The sequence below is a fragment of the Tupaia chinensis genome, unplaced genomic scaffold (genome assembly GCF_000334495.1).
Source record: "Tupaia chinensis unplaced genomic scaffold, TupChi_1.0 Scaffold000247_1, whole genome shotgun sequence".
Taxonomy (NCBI): Eukaryota; Metazoa; Chordata; class Mammalia; order Scandentia; family Tupaiidae; genus Tupaia; species Tupaia belangeri.
In genome coordinates, this window is record NW_006159725.1 from 191,684 (window position 1) to 209,819 (window position 18,136).

The following is an 18,136-nucleotide window of genomic DNA, read 5'->3' on the forward strand; positions in this document are numbered from 1 at the left end:
GACCTGGTGGCTTGAAAATCATGCCAGATGTGTGTGCAGGTGTGCCCAGGATCCTAGGTGGAGAATGGAAGAGAAAGGATTACAGTGTGGCCATCTTCCTTGGGAGGGGATTTCTCACTTTCCCTCTCCCTGTGTCTCTCTCTCCGGTGAGCACACATGACCTAAGGCAAAACTCTCTAAAACAATAAATAAATATATGGAGAGACAGGGTCTCATCATGGCACAATCCTCCCCTACCTCCGACCCCCAGCTCCCAGGACATGCCTGCATATTCAGGGTGACTCAGGATCCGAACCTGGAGCCTTTCCAGCATCCTTCATGGCACCTGACTGCCTGTGCCACCACAGCGAGGCCCATTAACTTTCTTTTTTTTTTTAAGAAGCCGACAAATTTAATTTTATTGAAAAAAACTAAAGAAAGCAAATGTTGTATTTATATCCTTTTAATTCCAAATTATTATATGCATAATATTTTAAAGAATTACCTTTTTATTTACTTTATTTATTTATTTATTCTAAATTTTGACCAGAGAGGAATAGGGAGAGAAGTGAGAAAGCAAGCCGCCAGGTCCAGGACTTGAACCGTGGTTGGCCATGTGGGAGTCCAGCGCCCTTAACCACCAGGCCACCTGCCGGTCCCCCTAACTTTCATTTTTTAAGTCACTATGTTAGTTTTTTATTTCATTGAGAGAGAGCATGAGAGGCAGCAGGTCCTGGCACAGTCCCTAGAATGGCATCTGGGAGCTGCCATCACAGTGAACAGTCTCAGTCCCGTCATGCAGACTGCTTCTCCCGGTCCCACTCATACGCCTCGGACCAGCCGCCCTGCCAGAGGGCTCGCATGGGCAGGAAATCCCGCTGCAGCCCAGCAGACCTTGGGCTCGCTCTTTCCTCCCTAGGCTTGTCACTCATCCACTGCATGGATCTTCCTGATGTTTCCATCTGTCAGACCCAGAACTGACACTCCTCCTCCTCCGCTTGCAGATTAAAACAGAAGACCTCAGTGACTCCCTACAGCAGACCCTCTCCCATCGGCCATGCCACCTGAGCCAAGGACCCACCATGATGCCTGGAAACCAAATGTCTGGGGTAAATACTCACTCTGTCAGGGACCCCCCCGCTGTCCTCACTGGACCAGTGAGCTTAATTCGATTCCTCTGCAAACGCCAGACCTCTGTGCTGGGCGCTCTGTGAATCCAGATTGATCTAGGAGGCTAAGACAATGTGCAGGAGAGGTCCAAAGGCCTGTGGTAGGGGCGGGGCTCCTAAACTATCCTCTTAAAGGGGGAGCCTAGCTGGGGGCGAGAAGGGGGAGGGCTCCACCTCTCTGCGACAAAACGAGCCTGCCTGCCAACGTGAAGGACCTAGCAGCTGCCAGCCACATCTGGGGAGCCCTCTGAGGATAACTACTGTCACCATTGTCCCAGATGGGCTCGCTCTGCCTCTCTGGGGGCTTTATGCCATGGCCAGGCTAGAACGGAGCACTGGGTGGGGAGAGAGGCCTCGCGAGACAGGAACGGCTAAGGTCTGAGAAGGCGTTCGTGTGACCAGCCCTGTTCTCAGCATGGCTCTTCCGGGCAAGGAAGAGCCACCCTTTCTCTGGAAATACTTAAGGAGAGAATAACTCAGCAAGGTTTGCCAAGTCCTTTCTGTGCACAGAGAAGGCACAGAGCCCCGAGGTCTGGATAATGGAGGTTGTCTTCACCCTCCAAGTACAGGGATTGGAGTTGCCGTGTCCGGGGCCGTGGGAAATGGACATCGTTTCACCCAGCTGGTTTTATTAAGTACTAGTGGTTCGTCCCATCCCCCAACTCCTACCCCCTTACCCTCCAGGAAAGACTCAGGCCCAGGAACTGGCCCAGGCGCAATTTTCGGCATCATCGAGTGGTGATTTTTTTTTTTAAGTGGACAGTTGGGGTTGCAAGTCAATTCTAGGATAAGCCTTCAGAGGTGGGCATTTCCCGTTTAGTTGCAGGGAAGACTGACACAAGATTAAGACATCAGACAAGGGTTAAGCAAGAGTGCGCGGCAAGGACTATGGGCCGAGTGCAGGTGTTGTCCACCAGCGACACCAGTATTCACGGAGCACCTGCTGCAGTCAGACACTGGGGACACACAGCGGCACGAGGCCGGGGCACTGCCCACACGTGCACCAGGTCTGCAGGCACGGCACGGAAGAGCCGGTGTCCCCAGCTAGTACGCTCCGTGATGCGCGTCTGTCTCCCCATGTGTAGGACATGGCTTCCCTCCATCCTCTCCAGCAGCTCGTTCTGGTGCCTGGTGGTCACTTACAGTCTGTATCCCAGTTCCTGCTATCCCAGAGCCAGCCGGGGCAGCAAGGTAAGAGCCCCTGGGAGTTCCGTGTCAGCCAAGGCCAGAGCAGCGCCGCCGCTGCAGGCCTGGGCATGGTGGGCATGGTGAAGCTTTGCTTCCTGTACTAAGGCCATCTCGTCCTCCGCGGGACGGAGGAAACCTTCCGAGCTGTCTGCTCTGCTTCCCCTGCCAGCATCCTGCTGGGCTTGGCCCACCGCCTCAGTTTCAGGGAGAGTTGAGGCTTCTGGTGCAGGAGTGCTGCAGGGCAGTGGGTCGGGGCTGGCGTGAGGAAAGAGAGGGCCCCTGGAAACGCAGGCCAGTCCGATTCCTTGGCCATCTTTCCTGGACGCACATTCGGACTCCTTCCTCCAGGAAGGCTGGCTGTGCTTCTGCTTGGGTGGAGCAACAGTGCCACCCTCAGGCTGCAGGGAGGGCTGTCAGGTTTTCTTTGGCAGGAAGTTACTGGCGGAGAACTCTGCCGGGCCAAGAACAAACAGATTAAAGTATTAATGACATTACTTGAGCACCACATGCCAGAAGCTCTGCTAGTGATTTTCCTGAGCCAGTACTCAAAACAGCCTTGTGCTGCAGGTAGTCGTATCTTGCCTCTGGTGACTACCAGAACATTCCAGAACAGTCTGACAGATCTGTCCTTTTGGCCACCCTGCTCTACTGTTTTTCCTACTCCCATGGGCACCAACTAGGGCCGAAGGGGTGAAGGGAGTATAAGCTCTTGTCTATGGCACCAATACCAAGCAGAGGCTTTGGAAATCCCAAGACCAAACAAAATGTAACTCTGTCTTCCATCACGAGCACCTGCCCAAATGAAGTCCCTGACAGTCCCTGACAGTCTCTAGCGTCCAAGGCATCTCCGAATATTATGATGATGAATGAGGACACAGTTGAACTTGCGAGTGTTTATTTTGGCTAAGCAATATACGTCGTATCCATGGAATAGGAAAGGGAAAGTCACAGTTAAGTCCATTTGTATTTGGAAGGCTGGAGAGTGACATGGTAATGACACTGGCCCGTAACCAATGAGGTCAGTGTGTACTACAGGGAGAAAAAATATATATAAGTCAGGGGACCAGCAAGTGGTTAAGGATCTGGACTCCCACATGGCCAACCGTGGTTCAAGTCCCATACCCAGCAACTTGAAAATCATGTCAGGTGCGTGTGCATGCCCAAAATCCCAGGAAAATGAAGGAAAAAGGATTGCGGTGTGCCCATCCTGCCTGGGGGTCAATTTCTCACTTTGCCTCTCACTGTCTCTCTCCAGGTAACAGACATACCCTATGGCAAAAACCTAAAAAAAAAAAAAAAAAAATGGAGTCAGAAAAACTCATTAGCTTGGGCTCACCTCATAGTCTAGTGGTTAAGGCAACTGGATTCCACATGGTTGACCATGGTTCAGATCCCAGCCCCGGAAATAGGAAAAACACACTTGGATGTGTGTGTTTGTGCCCCAAATCCTGATAGGATGAAGAAATGGATGAGAAAGAATTGTGGTTTGACCACACCCAAGTGTGTCTCTCCCTCTTTGTCTGCCTCTCTGTCTCTCCCTCTCTGGAGAGTGCATGTGTCCTTTGGCAATCAACAATTTTTTTAAAATTGGCTTAAAAAATCACTTACTAGCCGTATATCCTTGAGAAAGTGCCTCTCTGAGCTTCCATTAAATTCTCCATAACAATGAGACTGGGCTAGTAACCTTATAAGGCTACCTGAAGGTTATTCGAAATGATACGTGTGAAAGGGCTTTGTAGCCTCCACAGGAAACAGAAATGCTATAATTGCCGTTGGTACTTAAACCTCCTTCAGGCTCCCAGTCTAGGGTCCCTTAGGAGAGCTTTCTTGCCTATTTATTTATTTATTGGAAAGATTTTTGCTATAGGGCGCATGCGCTCACCAGAAAGACAGAGAGAGACAGAGACAGAAAGCAAGAAAACACCCCCAAGAGGGATGGCCACACTGCAATCCCTTCTCCTCCATTCTCCTCTCGGGATCTTGGGCACGCATGCACCCGCGCCCAGCGTGCGTTTAAGTTACCGGGACTCAAACCGCAGTCGACTACGTGGGAGCCTAGTAATACATAGCCATTACGCCAACTGCTGGTCTGGCCTATTTATTTTAATAAGCAACAATTAAACCCTGACGATTTGGAACTGAGGCACACGTAGGTCAACCCCGGCCGAAGCTGTAATCAGTGAGCCAGAACACCCTGGGGACAACAGGGACCCCCAAGTGCTCCTCTGTGCTGAATGAGTAGGGTGACCTGCCCCATTTTCTGCTTTGGTGGCTTAATGGCCCCAGTCCTGTGGTGAGATGAGAGGTCCTGGCTGTGTGCCTCTCAAGAAGGCCACTTGTCAAGGTCACCAATAAGGCAGGCCCTTTCATGGACGGTTTTCCTGGAGAGGGAAGGAGAAGGGAGCTCCCAGGAGCTCCCGACCCACAGGTGTAGTCCACACCACCCAGGGGTTTCCAGAAGCCTAGCCCCTGGACTTTTCTTCTCTCTTGGCTCTTCCTCCCAAGGAGAAAATGTGCAGGTCAGCCTGAACCTCTGGTCAATGGCTTGTTGCCCTTTGGAGCTGTATGGCCCCATTGGTTGGCTTGACATCCATGCAGATCTGGCCAGGCCTCTGTGGCCATCCCAGCTACTTTGCCTGCAGGAAAAGCTGAAATCCTCATCTCCAGCATGAACTCTTGGCAGCCAGCCGCATCCCCTCCCCTCCTGAGTTTTTTCAGCCCAGGTAATCAGATGCCAGAGTAGATTGTCTTGACCCTCCTTAGCCTTTGCACCTCTGCGGGCAGGCGGGCAGGCAGGCGGGCGGGCAGAAGGACTGGTTTGGGGACTGCTGTTTACGTCTCTGTCTATCCCTGTGTCTGACTCGCCTCCACCTGCCTGTGGCAAAGCCCAGCAGTGCCCATGGAGGCCTCTCCGCAAGGCTCAAGGTGGGTCCAAGGGACCTGGCTGAGTCGCAGGTGTGAGGACAGTGATCGTGGGTCTCTAAGTTGTAGAGTGTGTCTTCCAGATGGCCTGGATTTTAAGCATTTGTTCCTTTGCCTCTCCCCTTTCACCCAGGTCTGCAGCCAAATCTTCTCCCCTTTCCACAGCAACAAAGCAGCCTGCTCCTCCCACACACTGGGCCCGGCCTCGCGTCCCAGGTAAACAGTCGCCTTCTTCCTGTTTCCTCTAGGAATGTCTCAGTTCCCCTACGGGGCTCGGCTCATTGGGCTTCCCCACTCCTTTAACAGGGCACTTACCCCTCTGGGAAGAGGGGACAGGAGAGGACTTCCCCTTCCGGGACTTGGAGAAATCCAAGGGACAGCTGAGGGAGACCATTTATTCAATGTCACTGGGGGAGCCAGAATTCGAACCCAGAAACCCCAACTCCCAGGCTAGCCTGCCCCATGTTGCAGTGCTCCTCCCCAGCTCAAAGAGGCCTTGGCATCCCTCCTGAGAACCTGGGGTCAGTTACCTTTCCAGGTGTACCCAGGAGCCCGCCAGCTCTGCAGAGGCACTCTCAAGCCCCAGGTGGGAGATGAGAATATTGTGGCTGCAAAGTCGGTGTCCCCACCCTCTGGGCCACTGTTCCAGACTGCCTGCCATACCAGTGGGCACGTGCATGGGTCGGGCAGAGAAAGACCTGGGAGAAGGGCTATTTGCAGAGCCGCCATGGGTCCACACAGTATCTTTTTGTCAACTAGAGATAAGGCGTCTCTTCCTCTGACCAAAGCAGTTTCATGGCGGGTGCCTGGCATCTGTTTCATGCACTGTGTCTCAGCTGCCTTATCCATGTCCTCTGCACCCAGCATGCAGTCAAGGACCTGCCCAGCTGCGGGAGATGGCTCCACATGGGTGGATGTGTAGAGTGGCTGGGAATGACCGCCGAGGTGGCTGTGCCCCTTCTCAATGCTAAGATCCCCAGGGTTTAAGAAGGGCCCTGGCTTTCCAGAATGGGAGCCTCCACCAAGGACTCCTGGAGCTGGGATGGCACTAAAATAAATGGGAATGTCAGCGCCGGGAGGCACTCTTCCTCCTCCTCCTGGTGCTCTCTCCAGAATCTCATCATCATAGACCTGGAACTGGAAGAGATCCTAGAGAGTATTCAAGATCAGTTCTCATCTCCCATAATAGTCAATCATGGATAGACTGGTAGCAGGGAGGCCATTCAGAAGATCCTCAAGATCACCCTAGGGAGGTATGAAAGGGGATTTGTGGCAATAAAAACAGAGAGGAGGGGATGAATGAGACGTTTTGGGAAGTTGAATCAATGCAATTTGGCAGCTGATTTGATGTGAAGAGGGGAGGGGAAGAGCCTAGCAGACAACTCAGTGGGCATTTCTCAAATTAAACAATTAAATTAATGCAAAGGAAGACTTTAAAGAGACTGAGATTTGGTCCTGAGGGTCTGGTCGTCACCCCTGGAGAACAGGATTAGGTGCATGGTGGTCTCAAAGCATGGTAGTTTCAAAGCATGGTGGTTTCTGTTCTAAAAGACCCTTCACTGGGGAAGAGTCCAAACTTCTCTCTGACCCTTTTACTTTCTTCATCATAAGAATACCATCTAAATGGGTTCCTTGCCATGTCTGTAGAACAACCAATGTCTTCAAGACTGGATTCAATGCTGACCCCAAAAGGGTACGACATGGCTGTAGATTTAAGGGTTCCTCTTCCTATGAAAACGAACCAAAGAAAGAATATCTCGGACAATCACAAATGAAATCAAGGTGTATTTAGATGGTGCTGATTAAAATACTGTTGATCAAAAGCAAAACAAGGGGCAGGACCAGCAGCTGGCATAATGGTTGTGTCACTGGACTCCCATGTAGTCGACCGCGGTTCACGTCCCGGACCTGGCGGCTTAAAACTCACACCGGGCGCATATGCGTGCATGCCCAGGATCCCGAGAGGAGAACGGAGGAAAGGGGATTGCAGAGTGGCCATCCCCCCTGGGGGGTGATTTCTCGCTTTCTGTCTCTCTCTCTCTCTGTCTGGCGAACGCACACGCCCTATGGCAAAAGAACCTCTCCAAAAAAAAAAAAAAGAGCAAAACAAGGGGCCAGAGGTGGCATGGTGGTTAAGGTGCTGGACTCCCACATGGCTCGGTGCAGTTCGGGTCCCAGCCCTGGTGGCCTGGAAATCATACTGGGTGCATGTGTATGCATGCCCAGGACCCGAAGAGGAGAATAAAGGAGAAGGAACTATGGTGTGGCCATTCCCCTGGGTGTGTGTGGGCAGGGAGGATGATTTCTCACTTTCCTTCTGTTGTCTCTCTCTGTCTCTGGTGAGCACATATGCCCTATGGGAAAAAAAGAAAAAAAGAAAAAAAAAGAAAGAAAGGAAGAACAAAAGAAAACACTCTCTTGAAAGAAAATGTGGTTTACCAAGTAAAGTAGTTCCTACAAGTGTCCGAAGTTTTGGGCCTACCCATGGCATGATGTCTATGGACCCATGACTGGGTCCCACTTGGATGACTGCACAGTTTGAGTTCTGGACCCTGTAGGTTGAGAAATACAAAATACATGCCCTATAATAAACATTTTTTAAAAAGAATCAAGTTTTATGGAAGTTCTGTGAATGCAGTGAGCACTGGAATGTCCTCTCTTCGCTTCAGTTAAAGCCTTTTGGGGACCAGCAGGTGGTGTGGTTGCTAAGTCGCTGGACACTTCCATATGGCCGACCATGGTTCGAGTCCCAGACCTGGTAGCTTGCTTTCTCATTTTCTCTCTCTTTGTGTCTCGCTCTGGTCAAATGAAGAAAAGATGAATGAATAAGTAAAATAAAATAAATAATTTAGAAAAAGTAAAGCCTTTTGGACCCCTCAGCTTCCTGCTTTGTAGAAAAGCACAGGTTAGGCAAACAACCCTTTGCTCGTCCCTTCTGAGAGTTGGTTTTTGGAGCCTTTGTAAACAACCCTGCGAGTTCCTTTTACGGTGGAAACTGAAAGGAGGAAGTTACCTGCTCGGAGTCAGACAGTGAGTCATGGACAAAACCACAGAAAGCCGCCTCCCTGCCCTGCACGCCTGCTGTTTCTCCCCCAGATAGCCCTGTTCTCTGCTCTGCCTTCATGAAATCTCTAGCCTCTACTTCCACCCACTGAAAACATAAGACCCACATGTACCCAGGGATCTGTCATCCTTTAAGATGTTCTGGGCCAGGTCCAGCAGGTGGCATAATGGTTATGTTGCTGGACTCCCACATGGCCAACTGCAATTCAGATCCCAGCCTTGGCAGCTTGAAAGTCACACTGGGCATGTGTGCATGCCTGCCCAAAATCCTCAGAGGAGAATGGAAGAGAAGGAATTCCAGCATGGCCATCCCCCTGGGGGAGTGATGTCTCACTTTCTGTCTCTCTCTCTCCAGTGAGCATACATCCTCTATAGCAAAAAATCTCTCTTTAAAAAAAAAAAAAAAAAAAGAAAGTGATGATCTGGGTCAATTGAAAAAATACCAGAAAATGCCATTGAATCTGTTGAATCTTTGTGGATCTGCTTGGTGTGTGTTTCCTACCAGGCAGTTGGGCGCCCCGGGCTGCCAGGGTCCTCATTAGAGCCCCACCTGGAAACACCTCAGCATCTCCCAGTGCCCAAGCATCTCCCCAGCTCTGGAGGAGCCGATGAGCCCAGCGACCTGGAGGAACTGGAGAAGTTCGCCAAGACCTTCAAGCAGAGGCGTATTAAGCTGGGCTTCACACAGGTCAGAACCAGGGGAAGAGATGGAGTTGAGCGAGTGGTGACTGGGCTCCCAAGTGAAGGTTTCTGGAGCCACCTGAGGTTGACGTGCTTGGGGTGAGCTCAGGGTGTCTTGGGGTTTGCTGAGAATGGAACATAGCTGCCCTCCACAGTGAAACTGAAGACATGGCTGGTGGCGGGGAGAGCAAGGCTAAAACAAGTCTAAGTCACTTAGGGGCAAAAGAGAGAAGTAAACCAGCTCTCCATCTTAGAGGGAAAGACCCAGAAAGGAGCCAGGACGATGGGAAGGGGACGGAAGACTCTGGCTGGGTGCACAGGGGGCTGGGATGGCAGGGCCATGGACGAAGAAGAGGAGGAGCCCGTGCCTCATGTTGCTCCCTCTCGGTTTCCACGCGCAGGGAGACGTGGGGCTGGCGATGGGGAAGTTGTACGGCAATGACTTCAGCCAGACCACCATATCCAGATTCGAGGCCCTCAATCTGAGCTTCAAGAACATGTGCAAGCTCAAGCCGCTGCTGGAGAAGTGGCTGAACGATGCAGGTGGGCCTGGGGGAATGAGGGTGGGAGGAGCCCTGGGGGGGGGGGGCTCTGAAGGCAAAGGGCTGGGGCTTGTCTATGTCAGGGCTTTTGGGTCAGACCTGACACCTCTTCCTTATCCTGAGATTGGAACTAAGTGAGAAATAAGATACAAGAGACAGGCAGGTAGAGATGAAAGCATAAGGAAATTCTTTGGACCATATGGTTTTAGGCCCGTGGTCATGGAGACTTGTCCCCACTCCGCTCGCTGCCCCAGACCTACCTGAAAATGCCACTGCAGAGGCTGCTGGGAAGGCCTGTTGGACTCTAAGTCCATTCGAGGGAGTCTGCCCCAGCCACTTGTCCCTGTTCTGAGCTCCCTGTGCCCCTTTGCCTCCCTGCAGAGTCTTCTCCATCAGACCCCTCAGCGAGCACGGCCAACTCTTACCCCACCCTCAGCGAGGTATTTGGGAGGAAGAGGAAGAAGCGGACCAGCATTGAGACCAACATCCGCCTGACTCTGGAGAAGAGATTTCAAGATGTGAGTGGTTCCCTCGGGCAGGTGGGTGGGCTGACCAGCCTCGGTGGTGGGGGGGGCAGGCCCCACATGGCCCCTGGACACCTGCCCCTCTGTACCTTAACCTGCCTGGGAAAAGTCCCAAAGCACCCAAGTGAAAGGCTGCCCTTCACTTTGGGCTCCAGAAACTTCTTCCCACAGCAGGTTCTTCTCTGTCCTGACATTTTTGGGGGGCCAGTTGTCTCTTTCACTGAGAGAATTAAAGAATGGGATATAGGATTTCAGAATAGCTTCTAGTTCTGTTTCTAGTTAAGGTAAATGGAGTAAAGCCTGAACGTTGTATTTTTAAAAAATTATTCTATTTATTATTATAATTATTTTTAAGTTTGGTATATGATATGTGTGCCCACTAGAGAGAGATGGAGAGAGAGAAAGAGGGAAAGTGAGAAAGCAAGCCACTAGGTCTGGGACTTGAACCACGGTCAGCCATGTGGGAGTCCAGCGCCTCAACCATTCTCCATCTCCCGGCCCCAGAGCACTGTATTTAAATTCTCTGTTTTCTCTAAGTAAGTTTTTTTCCCCCCAAAATTCTAATACATCTCATTATAAACAATTTAGAAAATATAAGGAAATAGAAAAAAAATTCTCCACCAGCGGGCCAGAAGGGGGCGCAGTCCCACGTGGGGAGGCTCTGATTTGGGTCTGGAGCCCTCCGTCAGAGCTGGTGCTGCGCCTGTGCTGTGATCCAGGCCCGGCTGCGGCTAGGGGTGGACTGTGGCATGATCCAGGCCCGGCTGAGGCTAGGGGTGGACTGTGGCATGGCATCTGTGGGGGGCACTATCTCTTTCTGTCTCTCTTTCTCTTCCTTCTCTCTCTCTTATTCATGGAACAAATACATACACGTTTTAAAAAGTTCACCACCAAATGCCACCTGAATGCACTTCTACTCCAGTTTTCCATGCATCTCAGAATACTAGTCATCATGTTGTACACATGCATTTTTTGAACTTGTAGCAAAAGCATATTCTTGAGCCAGAGGGTAGACGCTATGAGAACCGGTTCATGGGAACCGGGGGGAGAAAAGAGGAAGAAAAGATGTGGTCTAAACAGCTTCTAGTCTGGTTCCCTTCATCTGTCTGGTTCCCTTCTTGCTGGTGCCTGCAGAGCCTCCGTCGGGACCATGGGTCCTAGAAGTACCACGACCCAGTCCCATCATGCAGCCCCCAGGCCCCGCTGCCACTCCAGCAGATCTCTGGTGCATCTGGCTCTGGCTTCTGGCTCAGATGACAGCCGTGGCCTGCTGGCAGGATGGCAAGAGCTGGCTTTTCCTTCTTATGAGCTTTCTCAGAGCAGCAAGGTTAAGGGAGGGGATAAGAGTGGGAGAAGATGGGCTGAGACCAGACAGAGGACAAGGAATTGGCAACCTTCCATTTTGCATATCTGTCCTGTACGCCAGGTGGGTCCCTGGGTTTTCAGCTTTCTCATTTCCTATTTTGAGGTAGGAGGAAAGAAATGACGAAAGAGAAGACTGTGAACTAGGAGGAAAGAACACAGAGGGGAGTATGGGTTCTGGGGACTCTGCACCCACCCGTGCCTGACTCCTATCTTCAGAACTGCTCTGGAAGGAGGGGGATGGAGAGATTCCACCTTTACAGCCTTTACTGTGTGTAAGACCTTGTGCCTGGTAGATTTCATCCTCACGGGAATCCCAGGGGACCCGCAGGTGATGTCATAGTTATGTCTCTGAACTCCCACATGGCCAACAGCAGTTCGAGTCCCAGACCCAGTGGCTTAAAACTCATGCCGAGCATGTGCACATATGTGTCCAAAATCCCGAGAGGAGATTTGGAAGAGAAAGGATTGATGGAGAAAGGATTGTGGCGTGGCCATCCCCCTGGGGGGTGATTTCTCACTTTCTGTCTCTCTGGCAAGCATACACACCCTATAGCAAAAATATGTCTTAAAAATAAATAAATAATCATTAAAAAATAATCCCACAGGGTAGGCATGATTATTCTCATTTCACACATAAGAAGACTGAAGCTTAAAGAGGGTAACAAGCTTTCCACAAGTGAGTGGTCAGGCACTGCACGCAGGTCTGACTCTACAGCTTTGATCCATATAGCGTTCTGTCCTGTTTCTTTACATCTGCCCCTCCCCCACCCCCGGTTCTTGACCTCACTGTGCCTTCGGTCCATAGAACCCCAAGCCCAGCTCAGAGGAGATCTCCATGATTGCAGAGCAGCTGTCCATGGAGAAGGAGGTGGTGAGGGTCTGGTTCTGCAACCGACGCCAGAAGGAGAAGCGGATCAACTGCCCAGTGGCCACGCCCATCAAATCCCCGATCTACAATTCCCGGCTGGTGAGTGACCAGAAACCAAGCTGCCTGCCAGGCACTGGGGACATGATGCTGGGAGGGCAGAGCCTTCTCCATGTCAAGGAGTGGAAGAGGCATGCGCTAAATAAACAGTTGATGCCCTGTAGCAAATGCGTACAGTGCAAAGAAGATCAAAGAAGGGTAAGGGGCCAGCGAGTGGGAGTGGGAAGTTGTTCTTCTCTTTGGTAGGTTGTTGCCATAGGTACGTGCACTCTCCAGAGAGACGCAGAGAGAAAGAGAAATCACCTCCCTGGGGGATGGCCACACTGCAACCCTTTTCCTCCATTCTCCTCTTGGGATTTCAGTGGCAACCAGTGTGATTTTCAAGCCACCAGGTCCAGAACTCAAACTGTGGTCAACCATGTGGAATCCAGCGCCTTAACCGCCATGCCACCTGCTGGCCCCAGGGGAGTGCTTCTTTCACAGGGAGGTCAGAGAGGACCTCTCTGATCAGGTAGCATTTGAGCAGAGACCTACCAAGTTGTAAGGAAATGAAATACGGGGATGTCTAGGAGGGACCAGCAAACAAACGACTCGCATGTTTAAGGAACAGCAAGGAAGCCAGCAGGCTGAGGTCAGGGTGAGCAGTAGGGTGTGAAGTCAGAGAGTAACAGGCACAGATCACCTAAGGTCTTCGAGCCATTAAAAGGGCAAAAGGGTCTGGCCTTGGATAGAATGCGAAGCCTTTAGGGGTCTCGGGGCAGGGAGGCTGAGCTGGTCGGCATGGCCGCTGCATGCGGAGGGTTTGTGGGGAGCAGGAGTTCCACTCGGAGCGTTACGATCAGGCTGAGAGTGGTGGAACTCGACTAGGGTGGGAGCCAAGGTGGTGAGCAGCGTGGTTAGACTCTGGACATACCTCAGCCGTGGAGCCAACAAGGTGTGCCCACGGGTCAGATATGGAGTATGAGAAAAGAGACAAAGATGGCTTCAAGGGTTTTGGCCTAAGCAACTCGTTGGAGAGCACTGCTTTTTTCCTTCTGTTTTGTTTAAATGTACTTTTTAGAATTATTTTATTTAACTTTATTTACTTACTTATCTTAATTTGACCAAACAGGGACAGAATAAGAGAGAGAGAGAGACAGGGAAAGTGAGAAAACAAACCACCAGATCCAGGATTTGAACCGTGGTCGGCCATGTGGGAGTCCAGCGCCCTTAACCACCATGCCACCTGCCAGCCCCTATTTTGTTTTATTTTTATGACAAGGTCTTGCCTGTCTCTGTCCACCTGCCCCGGCCTCCCGAATAGCTGGCACTGTGATTTTATAACTGCATCTGGCATTTTTTTTTAAAAGCTGGGTCGGGAATTGGACCCAGGCCTCCCATGTGGCCTCAGACTGTGGAGCAGCGACACCTCACCAGTGTGCCCCACTGTGGCTGGGTTGGCACTGCCATTCTTTGAGATGATAGGCTACAGGTTTGATGGAAAAACTAAGAATACAAGGCTGGTCATATTAGGTCAGGGCACCGAAGAAGCGTCAAGTCGGGAGTGTCATCCGTGACTCTGGCATTCAAGGGGGAGACAGGCTGGGGGTGATCTGGAGTTCCAGGCAGACATGGAGGTTTGGGGAGTAGGTAGTATTTTCTCTGTCCAGAAGGAGGTGGTGAGTGGGGGCAAGAAGGTTCCTCAGCATCTCTGAGAATGATGACAGTTGATGGCTAAGGGAGATGGGGATGTCCCTGAACCTTGCTGCACTCTGGGACGGTGACCTCCAGCCTTGTCAGGGAGGGACATGGCTGTTTCGTAGAGATGTCTCCACTGCTGATGCTTCCACCCATCCTCTGTTGACCATGTACTCTCCATCGGTCTCTGAGCCAAGAGCAGGGAAACAGACATGAATACCCTTCATTTCCTGTCCCAGGGGACCTCGCTGCCTGGCAAAGCAGGCAGACACACACACTAATGATAAACAACGTGACGGTCTCTGTAGGAGCACAGCAGAGCAGCAGCTACGGGAGGTGGCGGTGAGGGAGGGCTCCCCTAAGGAGGTCATTAACGCCAGAGCAGAGCCAGCAAGGACCAGGAGAGGGAGGCGAAGTGTGAGCTGGAGCTCCCACCAGGGCAGAGGACATGGCGTGGACGCGGGGGATAATACACAGTGCACGTTCACAGACCCACAGGGGTTCTGCTTGGAGGAATGTCAGCGAGGCTAAGCAGAGCAGCAGGGGCCAGACCCACAGGGATTGGGTGCAGTGCTAAAGAACCACAGGTCTAGGGGAGTCACGGGAAGATTTTCAGCAAGGCACTGGCGTGGTCGGGTTTGCTTTCAGCATGATCACTCCAACTCTTATTTTTTTTTTAACTATTTCATTTTATTTATTATGAGGATGATTTATTTTTAATTTTGCTATAGGACACATGTGCTTACCAGAGAGAGACAAAGAGAGGGCGAGGGGGAGTGAGAAAGCAAGGTCCCAGGTCCGGGACTTGAATCGTGGTCAGTCATGTGGGAGTCTGGCATCCTAACCACCGCCACCTGCTGGCCCCATCACTCTGACTCTTTACCTGCAAAGTAGAGGATGCCTTGAGAGTCATCAGGTTGGTTGCAGGGAGGCCAGTTAAGACGTGACTGCGGCTATCCAGCAGAGAAATAATGAGGGCGAAGCAATCCCATGTGGTAAGAGTGAGGGGGATGGGAGAGACTCCAGAGATAATTGTAAGGTCTGGGTTAATAACCTGGAAACTGGGCGGGGGCAGGGAGAGCCACACAGGAAGGAGAATGCACTGAGATGACTCCCAGCACCCTGGCCGCACTGACTGGCGAGGCAGACGGCAGTGCTATTTACAGAATAAGCAGACGGGCGGAGCTAGTTTGGGAGTGAGAAACGTGCTACCTGCAGTTCTGCATGTCCGTAGCACGTACAGTGAGCCTGGGGGGTACCCAGGTGGGACTGTCCCTGGGCACATGAGCGTTAAGGGTCAGGAGAGAAGGCTGGGACAGAGGCTGGACTGGGGAGTCACAGCATACAGGTGGGAACTGACATCTCGGGGAAGAGGAGCTCACCTATGAGTCTGCTTGGAGGAAGGTCTAGCTCCAAACCTGGGAACACCAGCCTTTGAGAGGTTGGCAAAGGAAGAAACTGAGGAGCCAGACAAGTCAAGAAACTCGCTGTAGCCTGGTGGTCTGGTGGCCTGGTGGCCTGGTGGTTAAGGGAGCTGGATCCCATCTGAACTATAGAACAGTTTGAGTCCTGGTGCAGGATGCTTGAACAACACCAAATGTGTGCATGTGCATGCCCCAAATCCTGGCAGGATGGAGAAATGGAGAAGGGATTGCAAAGCGAGCATGCCCCATTGCGGGATGCTTTTTCCTTCTCCCTCTCTCACGCACTCTCTCTCTCTTTCTCTGTCTCTCTCTGGGGAGTGCCTATCTGGAGACCAGAGTAGGAGCCAGCAAGAGCAGCCGACCATGCAGACAGAATAGCCCATAAGGAGGCAAGGGATTATGAAATGACGTGATGCATTTGAGAAAGCACAGGCATTTCGGTCTGGCTGGAGCCAGGGTCTGGGGTCAGAGAGGTTGATGAGGCCTGGGTCATGATGGGCCATAAATGCTGAATTGCCCTGCAAGCTTCAAGGAACCACCGCACACTTTAGGTAAGAGGCAACATGATGCTCACTCATCATTCCTTCCTTAAATGTTCACTGAGCCCCGCCATGGACATGGGGACACTGGGTGTGCAGTGCACACGCCATTCCTGCCGACAGTCCAGCAGGACCGCCAGGCACTACACAAATGCTGTGTGTGATGAAGGCTTCAGAGAAGCTGTGCAGTTATTTGCGGGACCTAGCCTAGTCCAGGCATCAGGGCTTTTCTGAGGAACGACGTCTAAACAGACACCCAAAGAATGAACGCTGCTGTTGAGATGATTGGAGAAAGTGTTTGAATTGAAGGGTGTGGGGAGAAGCTAGGGTAAGAGAGAACATTCCAGAGACCAGCAGATGGCATAGCAGTTATGTCACTGGACTCCCACATAGCCGACCACAGTTCAAGGCCTGGATCTGGAGGCTTGAAACTCACGCTGGGCATGTGTGCATGCATGCCCAAAATCCTGAGAGGAGAATGGAGAAGGGATTATGATGCGGCCATCCGGCCTCCCCCTGCAACACCAGGGTGGGAGTGATTTCTCTCTTTCTTTCTCTGTTTCTCTGGTGAGCACACACACCCTATAGCAAAAAATCTCTCTCTCTCAAAAGAAATCAAAATAAAAAAGTAAAAGGAAGAACATTCCAGGCTTTCAGGAAGAGGAAGCAGTCTTCAAAGGCTCTGAGGTTGGTGGGGAGGTGGGCAAGAGAGAAACTTTATGTAGGATGCTGGGGTGGGCTAGAAGCCTGCCCAGTGAAAGAGAGTGTGGGGGCCAGGAGGTAGCATGGTGGTTAAGGCGGCTGGATTTCCACATGGCCTACTGTGGTTTGAGTTCCAAATCAGATGGCTTGAAAATCATACCAGGCATGGGTGCATGTATACCCGTGCATGCCCAAAATCACAAGAGGAGAATGGAGGAGAAGGCACTGTGGCATGGCCATCCTCCCCAGGGAGCGATTTCTTGCTTTCCCTCTCTCTGTCTTTGTCTGTCTGTCTCTCTCTGGTGAGCCTACACGCCCTATGGCAAAAATCTAAAATAAAAAGATTTTAAAAGAGAGTGTGAAAGAGGAAGCCAAAGGGCTGGAGGCCGCATGAAGGAACTCAACCATGGCATAAGAGCTTTGGAATCTGTAAAGATGGGGCTTTGTTTTGGGCAGATGGAGGTAGGTGCCTGCTTTGGCTCATTCACAACCCAGGACACCAACATGGAGAGAGATCGTGGCAGGCGGCAGGAGTGAGTGGAGGGGTCATCAAGGAGCCTCACTCATAACCAGCATCTGTTCCACGTGGATGTACCAAGCACCTGCGGGCTTCTGGGCACCTTCAAAGGTGCTGGGGACATCACAGTGACTGACAGGCATTATCCTGCCCTCGCAAAGGCAATAGCCCTATAGGGAGAAAGATACTAAATTAACAGTCAGCCAATCCTCCTGATGTCATGAAGGAAGAGGACATCTCCTTTTCCTTAGGCCTCACTGGGACAGTCCTTCGGGGCTAGGGCCTAGTTTCTCCCACTTTTGATAAGAAATGATCTCCAAAATATGGAATGCAATTAGAAAGAAGGCAAAATGGTGCAGAACTGTGTGGGAAGAAGTCTACCATGCATTCAATAAAACGAAAGGGCTGGTCCTATAGCCTAGCGTTTAAGGGAATCTGGATCCTGCTTGGCAGACCAAGATTCAAATTGTGGCCCTAGTGACAAGAACTACACTGGGCACGTGTACACGTGGGAGAAATGAGAAGGGATTGTGGCATGACCACACCCCATGGGGGGTGCTTTCTTTCTCTCTGTCTCTCTGCCTCTCTCCGGTGAGCACACACTGTCTCTGATCATTATTATTATCCTTTTTGTAGAGGCTTTTTGCCTTAGGGTGCATGCAATTGCTGGAGAGAGACAGACACAGTGAGAGGGAAAGTGAGAAACCAGCCCCCAGCAGAGGTGGCCATGCCACAATCCGTTCTCCTCCATTCTCTTTCTAGGATCATACATGCGCCTGGAGAGATTTTCAACCCACCGGGTCTGGCACTCGAACCGTGGTCAGCTGTATAGGAGTTCAGTGACATAACCCCTATGCCATCTGCTGGCCCTTGCTCTGATACTTAAAAAAAAACTTTTTAAAGGTGGAACTATTGAGTC

At 51.4% G+C, this 18,136-nt stretch overlaps 1 protein-coding gene across 1 annotated transcript in view; it reads left to right on the forward strand.

Annotated features, from left to right (window-relative positions):
• Positions 1 to 18,136, forward strand: part of POU2F3 (POU class 2 homeobox 3) — a 104,558-nt gene that overhangs the window by 80,442 nt on the left and 5,980 nt on the right. Inside the window, exons 4-11 of the mRNA XM_006148792.2 lie at positions 984 to 1,103; positions 1,633 to 1,641; positions 2,234 to 2,339; positions 5,392 to 5,474; positions 8,827 to 9,009; positions 9,404 to 9,545; positions 9,926 to 10,062; positions 12,239 to 12,400. Coding sequence (XP_006148854.1) covers positions 984 to 1,103; positions 1,633 to 1,641; positions 2,234 to 2,339; positions 5,392 to 5,474; positions 8,827 to 9,009; positions 9,404 to 9,545; positions 9,926 to 10,062; positions 12,239 to 12,400 — 942 coding nt within the window. The remainder of the gene's footprint in view (positions 1 to 983; positions 1,104 to 1,632; positions 1,642 to 2,233; positions 2,340 to 5,391; positions 5,475 to 8,826; positions 9,010 to 9,403; positions 9,546 to 9,925; positions 10,063 to 12,238; positions 12,401 to 18,136) is intronic.